This window comes from Mus musculus, chromosome 16 (assembly GCF_000001635.26).
Source record: "Mus musculus strain C57BL/6J chromosome 16, GRCm38.p6 C57BL/6J".
NCBI classification, from domain to species: domain Eukaryota; kingdom Metazoa; phylum Chordata; class Mammalia; order Rodentia; family Muridae; genus Mus; species Mus musculus.
The window spans coordinates 57,069,578-57,078,468 of NC_000082.6; the positions used below are offsets into that span (position 1 = coordinate 57,069,578).

Sequence of the window (8,891 nt, forward strand, 5' to 3'; positions counted from 1 at the left end):
CTTTTAGGCTGGCAATATTTGCTGTTTGAAAGTATTCCAGACAGAAAATATCTGAACCAGTGCTTTTATGAGCAGCAGGTACCCATTCCTACCTTCTTTTACTCTATGTTTCATCATCTACACTATAAAGCAGGAAAAGTTTGTTTTAGTCAATCTACCTTACTTACTGCAGTGTACCCTGTATGACTCCCTATCTATACTACATTTTTAGAGAGGCCTAAGTCTATAATAAAAAGAGACCTGGAATCTGTACCCTATTCCCCTACCTAGTCAGATTTTGTCAATTGTCTCTGTTTACTCTGCATCAATTATGCTGTTTGAGTTTGCTCAGGGGCAGACACCCCAGGAAGAGTCCTAGAGTATGTTCCCAGCTAGCTTTCCTGAGCTTAATGACCTCCAGCGCATAAAGAAGACTTCCAAATAGTGGCCAGATAATTTTAGGATTTTCCTAAAAGGACTCAGACATAATTTTTCTCAGGAAAAGGACACAAAATAAACCATAGTGAAGAAAGTACCCAGTAACACAACACACAGAGACCAAAACCCCAAAGTGAGAGAGAGAAGGACGGGACTGCAGCCCGCAGCTCAGCTTTGCTGAACGGTGTCCAGCAGCTGTGCTGGCTTCAGGACTCTCGCCGTCTCCAGGGGATGTGGCTGTGCCACTCAACAAGTTTTATTGTGTTCTACCATGTGTCGGCCATTGTATGTTTGCTACCGTGTGGAGTACTGTATATGATGATGATGTTTTCAGCTAAGTGTGTCTCCCTTCGCTTTCCCATCCCTGCTCTCATTTGCATCTTGGACTCTCTGCTTTCATGTGACATGTGTCCATTTGTCCTCTCCCCTCTGCTAGAACCTCTTTGGGTACTCTCTGTGACTCTTTTATACATTTTTAGGCTTTAGCCACATTTATAACCACTTATCGATGGACAGGACACATATAGGTTCTGCACATGGGAGAGGACATATAGTTTTGCTCTTTGAGCCAAATTGTCTTAGGATTTTTTTTTCAGTGCTGGAGAGTACACCAAAGAGCTTTGTGTATATTAGGTGAGCGTTCTACCAACTGAGCTATATATCCCCAGCATGACACGCAGCTTTACCTAACTTTATCTCATAAAAGCCTAAGAAAATGATGTTAGTCCACCCATTTTACAAAGCAGAAATGATGGCTTGTACTATGTCTCAAATACACAGCCTAGAATCAAGTCAGATCTATAATCTAAGTGCTTGGAAGGAAAAGGCAGAAGAAGCAAGAGTACAAGGCTTGCCTCACAAGATAGTGAGCTTGAGGCTAGCTCAGTTATATGAGACTCATCTCAAGGGGGATGGGGGATAGGCTACAGGAAGCATTTTTTGGTTGTTCTTCCTATATTATCAAACCAAAGTTATTCCATAAGTAGAAAACTAACCTTTGGGTGATATGGGCCGACTCTTGCTCCCGAGCCATTCATCTTGCTTGGTACCAATAAATCACACGCTTTAGAACTGACACAACAGGGAGAAGAAAAAAAAGCAGCTACAATTTTGGTTTTGTTCCTCACTTAAAGCTGAAATTTCCTAGAATGAAGAAGAAGAAAACAATAAGCTGAAACTCGATGTCTTACAGACAGCTTTACACAGCCATACACCTGTTTGCGTATGCCAAAGGCAACTAGCATGCAATACTAAAACTTATCACATTTCACCTTTGCCAAATATTACTTACCACACTTAAGCAATTGCGGATACTGCTCATGGAAAGAGAAGTCAGCTTAGCAGGCATCAGCCTTGCAACAGCCCAGAGGAGCGCTATGCTGTTCTCTTACTCTTGCCTTTTCCCCTGGAGGTTTTAACTCCGCCCAAGCTACAAAAAGTCCAGGCCCACAAATTAATGCCATTAATCATAAAAAAATTCTCATTAATCCAGGGCTCAGATAACCTCAATTGTTTAACCTGCCAACTCTGCTGTCTAGAGTGTAAGACTCTGTTGCAGAGTTGGCCTTCCCAAAACCTTACTTCTGTCACTTGAGCCAACCTGTTGCCTAAGCATCCACACTCATTTCAAAATCAAACAACAGAGCAGAAAAATACTGAAGAAACCTCTCTCACCTGAGTTTCCTGTAAAGCTCAAACTTAGGAAGAAATAGCCACAGTTGTGGATGCTGGCTTCAGCATTTGGGCTGAACAGCCAGTGAAAATACCTGTTTGTCCTTTGCTTAGAAATGAGCTCTACTGGAGAAAGGCTTTATGGCACAGATCTTTAATCCCAGCACCTGGGAGGCAGAGGCAGAGGCAGAGGCAGGAGGATCTTTCTGAGTTCAGTTGAAGCCAGACTGGCTTATATAGTGAATTCCATCTTAGCCCAGGTTACATAGTGAGACTCTACCTCAACAAAACAAAGCAAAACAAAAACAAAACACAGAAAAGCCCTAATAGAGTAAATAATAGAGTAAATACGTTCATGAAATGTAAGGATGTTTGTCTTATTACCAAAAAACAGAGCAAGATATTAGAAAATGCTTTCTGTTCCATGCTTTCTGTTCCGGGCTTTGGCTGTAGCTCAGTGAACGAGCATGTCCAGGGCCTTGGCTTCACTCTCCAGCACTGGGAGAAGGAAGTGCATTAGAAAATAAACTTTTTTTAATTAGGTATTTTCTTCATTTACATTTCAAATGCTATCTCAAAAGTCCCCCATACCCTCCCCCCACCCACTCCCCTAACCACCCACTCCCACTTCTTGGCCCTGGTGTTCTCCTGTACTGAGGCAGATTAAGTTTGCAAGACCAAGGGGCCTCTCTTCCCAATGATGGCCGACTAGGCATTTTCTGCTACATATGCAGCTAGAGACACCAGCTCCGGGGGTACTGGTTAGTTCATATTGTTGATCCTCCTATAGGGTTGCAGACCCCTTTAGCTCCTTGGGTGCTTTCTCTAGCTCCTCCATTGGGGGCCCTGTGTTCCATCCAATAGATGACTGTGAGCATCCACTTCTGTATTTGCCAGGCACTGGCATAGCCTCACAAGAGACAGCTATATCAGGGTTCTTTCAGCAAAATCTTGCTGGCGTATGCAATGGTGTCAGCATTTCGAGGCTGATTATGGGATGGATCCCCGGGTGTGGCAGTCTCTAGATGGTCCATCTTTTCGTCTCAGCATCCAGTGCAAAATAAACTTTTAAGGTGTAGTTAATAATGGATTCAAAGGGAAGGCAAGCCCAATGGGAAGGACAAAAAGATGTTCCTCTAAACCAGAGTCTTTCTTAAAATGATGCCACAAAAGACCTGCTTCCTATGGTCACCAGCATCATGATGCCTGGGTACGATGCTCAGAGGGGAGAGGAAAGGCAAGAAATGTCTTCTTTTCAAAAGAGCAGTGCCAACCCACGCTGTGAAGATGTAAACCGTTCTTTTTGTGTGGATCTCTAGTTCAGGAGCTCACTGCCTCTTCAGTTGTGCTTAGAACACCAGGACAATGGCACACTCAACTCATCTTAATTTCTCTCTAACATCCACAGAAGTGGCCTCTACAGATTGCTTCTAAAATAATATACACTGCAACAATAAAGAATGCCAGCTTATTCTGCTCAACTATTCCTAGGACCACAGGGGAGGAAAAATACAAAAGTCTTAGCTTTTGAGGGTGGTGAAGAAGAGAATACTTATAAACACCATTTGCCAACCCAGGAGATAATCTGGTAGATCTTGGCGAAAGAAACATAGTATGCTCCAAGCCTGTAGGTTTTGCTAAAAAAAAAAAAAATCATTAGGAATATTGGACTACTCTAGCCCCAAATATGGAAATATGCCAGATCAATCAACATCATCAGTGACTGATGGAACCCTGAAAGGAACATCTAGTGGCTTAATGAGGCTCATTCCTCCTATGAGAGTCAATCCTATTTTCTGTAAAACAGGAGTCCAAGTTCACACAGCATAGGAGTGGGCACAACCTTCTGTTCTCTTAAGAATTAAATTAATGCCACGTTTATAATGCCTCAAAATATTCCCTCTGTTGACCTCATTCCATCACACACTTTTCAAAACCTACCCCTTTAAAAAGGCAGTATGGGGGCAGGGGAAAGGCTCTCTTGATTTTTGGAAAACTGAAGAATTCTTACATTATTACATAAATTGTATTTCTATGCTAAATATAAGATCCACTGATACAAAGAGCTAAAGTTGCTCATCAGAGCTTCTTCAGAATTATGTGAAATGTCTGTACCAATAAGGACCTTCAGGGATTGCTGACAGAAGGACCCTGAAAGATATTAAAACACAGATTATAGGAAACAGAAGATCATGGAAAAGTGAAAAATACAACTGAGACAGAATAGAATGCACTCAGCGGGGCTGCAATGGTTGAAAGTTGTTGAGGTAATGTTCTTCTAGTTGGTAAAACGTATCTCAGATACAAATCAGTATAAAACATTCCCATCATCATCTCCCAGAAGCAGTTCCACAATCTCCTCATGCCATCCTGTCACACATCACCACCACAAATGAAAACAGCTACAAATATGAAGTCAATATAGTCAACAACCTCTTCCTCCTCCTCCTCCTCCTCCTCCTCCTCCCCTTCCTCCTCCTTCTCCTCCTTCTTCTTCTCCTTCTCCTGTACATTCTTTCTTCTTCTTCTTTTCTACTTTAGTTTATTAAGCCCAGTGTCTGTTGCCCAAATCTCCTGGGTGTGGGTCCTGCCCCAGAGTATGTTTGATCTACTAGGGCAGGGATCATGTCCTTAAAGAAAACTGACTTTATCCTGTTCCACAACCTTTAAATGCCAATAACTCACCTGCCTTTTTGGAACTCCTCTGTGTCTTTCTCATTGGAAAACACAGAACAGAATCCTCTTTAGTTTGTGTTGACACCAAAAAAGTAAATGAATTCACTTATTTTATCTTCTATGTGGCTTTTGGTGTTTGTTGTTGTCATGAAATATTGTAAGCTACTCTGATCCTGGAAGCCAAAATGATGTCCAGGATAATACTGACTGATATCTACCTTATATTCCTACATCCAGTCACCCAACCTCTAATACTCACACCTGAAAATAGGGTAAAGTATTCCAGGACCATTGAGGGACAACCTTCTTCCTAGATTTAAAAAAAAAAAGTGATTTGAATCAGCCTCTCTTCACATGAAAAATCAAATGAAAATGTCTCCAAACACTTTTCCAGCCATATCTCCCAAAGAAAGTAAATACTTGTTAAAATAATGGTAATGATATTCTGTTATGATTTTACATAAGATCTGTAACATAAACTGATACAGACAAAATTTTTAAAGAAACGAATTCTTTTCCCATACTCAAAAGCTTGATAAATTGCATGAAGAAATCCCATGCTGCTACATAGGCAGAGTGGGAACAGACGTCTGGATGCTTAGTACCAGCTGACTGATGGGAATCAATCAGCAACACTCTGGCAACAAGTGGGTAAGATATGCAGAACTAGAGTATCAGATGGCCCTGAGAGTTGTGGAGGTGGTGAGGCAGACCAGATAAACATACCTATGGAGCACATTAAAACTGTCAAACTCCCAGCAGAGACATGCTGGCCTAAAGTGCAGAGCTCAGTAGTGGAGCTCTGCATAACCTCTGACCTCACCTCCAGCCTCTGGGGATAAACATGACTGGGATCTTCAGCCCCTACAATAAGCTTGGTTCTCTCCACTCCTAGCATATGCCTCATGTACCTCACATGCATTCAGAAACTTCTGACTATGGACTGTGGCTTATCCAGTTTGTAAACCTGTCTGAGATTTTTTTTTCTCTCTGGTGTGGCCCTTCATGCATTTTAATTTGGCATCATTCATTAACCTCTGAAAGATAGCACCACCTCATATATCCACTCTTCATAGTCCCATCTTCTGAATTCCATCAGAACACATCATATCACTGGATAATATTTTAGCTTGGCTCATCTTCTTATAAGAAGCTTATAATTCAATATGGAGGGACCAAACATAATGAAAAATATTTTTAAATAGTAATGAGTATCAAAGTATGACCACCTAAGAAACTAAAGGAGTATCAACACAGGTAATGGTTTGGAAATTTCTGGCTTGTTATATACAAAGTATTATACTGAAAGCACTGAAGAAATGATTAAAAATCCATGTGGAAGTATTTCTCCAGAACAATTTGGGGTGGTATACTTCAACTTTTACTAGTTTTCATTCACTTTTTACTAGTTAGTACAAAGTATTTTGATCATATTCATTGCTCTCCCACAACTCTTCCCAGGCCCAAACTCTCTACTTACTGACCTAACTTTGTGTCCTGTTTTGTTTTGTTTTGTTTTGTTTTCTGTTTATATCATTCAAGGCCAACATGTGGTGCCCAGATATTCTAGGATATGTGATCTTCCACTGGAGTATGGTCAGTATACTCAAAAAAAAAAAAAAAAGCCTGTCTTTTCTTCTCACAGCAGCTAACGACTGCCAAATAGCTCCATGGTTAGGGTTAGAATTGTATACCCAATGCCTGTTGCAAGAAACATTTAAAACATGACTGGCAAGCTTCCCACACTACTGCCCGGCACCAGCAACTCTGCCCAGTGGGGCTGACCCGCCATGCACTGGCAGGAATGGTTGATCTGTTGTTATCTCATGGAGACTCTGAGTCAGAGCTGCAAAACCTCTCCACCCAGCTGGCCCCGTGCTTTAGTACCCCCATGGCCTTGGTGGTGCACATCAGGCAAACCCATGCTTTGCCGCCAAACCTTTCTCTCTGGCACCCAGCCGAGTCACCTCGAGAAGAAAAACACCACATAAACTTAGTTCAGAAGGCACAACTAAAATCCTAATCTTGTAAGACTAATTGAATCTAAATCCTCCAGGAGCGAATCCTGACAGAGCTGCCATTGAAACCAGGAGACACTCAATCTTGCCCTCACACTAGCCCTATCCAAAAAGGCTCTAACTCTCGCCTGCTTCCTCTCTTCCTCTGTCCAACCCAGAAGTCCCTCCTCCTTGCTCAGTGATTGGCTCCTTTATTCATTAGGGGATTGGTTCACAAGAATTCACCTGAGTACATGACTCACTCCTTGTCTGCAGCCCCTCGTAGGAAAGCAGAATTCGCATCAAAATACAAACAGCACCAGGCCCATCCACAACAAATGCCTTTCTCCATGCTGTGTGATTTAGACTTAGTCTCAGGCATAGTGTCAGAACCACCATGAGTTCATATGTGCAGTTCTTGTGTTCTGTCCAAAAGACACCATTTACTTGTAGCTATCTACTGCCTTTCAACTTTATATTCTTTCCAAGCCCCTCTTCTGAGTGACCCCTAAACCTTGGAAGTAGTGGAGATAAGAGATATATATTCACTTTAGGGCTGAGAATTCTTCAGTCTCTTATTCTCTGTACCTTGACAAGTTGTGGGTCTCTGCATAAATCATCATTCACTGTAAACAGAAGCTTCTCAGATGGGGGCTAAAAGATACATCAATTTCTGATCCAGTGACAAGTCACTAGGAGTCAGTTTAACCATGTGTGCATTTACCAGCATATTAAATACAACTGCTTTACTCTTTTGAGAATCCAGGCATTGTGGATTTGTTTGGCTATAGTACTGGGTTTTGTATATTACTACAAGTGTGTGAGTATATATAAATGTATATGTATACATACATGTAGAACACTCATTTTCAATTTTAGGGGGGAAGAAGTCTTGCTATGTAGCTATAGCTGGCATTGAACTCATGACCCTGATGCATCGGCTTCCCAAGTCTGGTGGTTTGAATATACTTGACACTAGAAGTGGCACTATTAGGAAACGTGGCCTTGTTGGAGTAGGTGTGGCCTTGATGGAAGAAGTGTGGCCTTGTTGGAGGAAGTGTGTCACTTTGGAGGTGGATTTTGAGACCCTTCTGGGAAACAGACATTTCCTGACTGAAGTCAGATGAAAATGCAGAACACTCAGCTCCTTCTACAGCACCTCATCTACCTGCATGTTGCCATGCTTCATGCCATAAGGCTAATGGGCTGAACTTCTGAAATTATAAGCCAGTCCCAATTAACTGTTGTCCCTTATAAGAGTTGTCTAGTAATTTCATTGTGTAGATGTACCACATTTTTTTATCTATTCTTAGTTGAGGAACATCTGAGTTGTTTCCAGTTTCTATTATGAATAAAGCTGCTATGAACAGAGTTGAACAAATGTCTTTGTGGGATGGTGGAACAACTTTTGGATATATGCCCAGGAATGGTATAGCTAAGTCTTGAGGTAGAACTATTCCCAGTTTTCTTAGAAACTGCCAAATTGATTTCCAAAATGGTTGTACAAGTTTGCACTTCCACCAGCAATGAAGGAGTACTTCAGCTATTAAAAACAAAGGCATCATGAATTTTGTAGGCAAATGGGTTGAACTTGAGGATATCATCCTGAGAAAGGTAACCCAGTCCCAAGAGGACATGCACAATATGTACTCAGTTATAAGTGGATATTAGCCATAAAGTACAGGATAGCCATGATATATACTCCACAGACCCAAAGAAGCTAAAAAGGAAGGAAGTCACAAGCTAGGATGCTTGACTCTTACCTAGAAGAGGGAATAAAATAGTTGTAAGAAACAGATGAAGGGAAGAAATTGGGAGGGAGAGGGGATGGGAGAGTCAGGATTAGGTTTGGGGAGGGACATTAGAGATGGCTAGATGGCCATGAAAATGAATGGAAATCTGAAACTGATGAGGGTGTTAAGGTGGAAGCTTCTTCAGGATGAGACTGAGCCCTGGGAAAAGGGAGGCACCCAAGAATTAATGGGGGTGATTTTAGCTGTGACTCACTACATTAGGGATATAGAACCTGAAGAGGCCACCTCCTGTAGCCAAGGCAGGATCCCCAGTAAAACAAGAGAGACACCAACACACCCACAAAACTTTCAAGCCAAAATTTATCCTGTCTACAAA

General features: G+C 41.7%; 1 protein-coding gene across 2 annotated transcripts in view; it reads right to left on the minus strand.

Annotated features, from left to right (window-relative positions):
- Positions 1 to 1,769, minus strand: part of Tmem45a2 (transmembrane protein 45A2) — a 34,380-nt gene extending 32,611 nt beyond the window's left edge. The window contains exons 1-2 of one of the 2 annotated variants that reach the window (NM_183281.2): positions 1,709 to 1,769; positions 1,413 to 1,560 (exon numbers count right to left, since the gene is read on the minus strand). In NM_183281.2, the coding sequence (NP_899104.2) occupies positions 1,413 to 1,454 (42 nt within the window). In that variant the 5' untranslated portion in view covers positions 1,455 to 1,560; positions 1,709 to 1,769. Of the gene's footprint in view, positions 1 to 1,412 lie in introns of both variants that reach the window. The other variant, NM_001358101.1, reaches the window with a different exon arrangement.
- Positions 1,770 to 8,891: the final 7,122 nt, after the last annotated feature.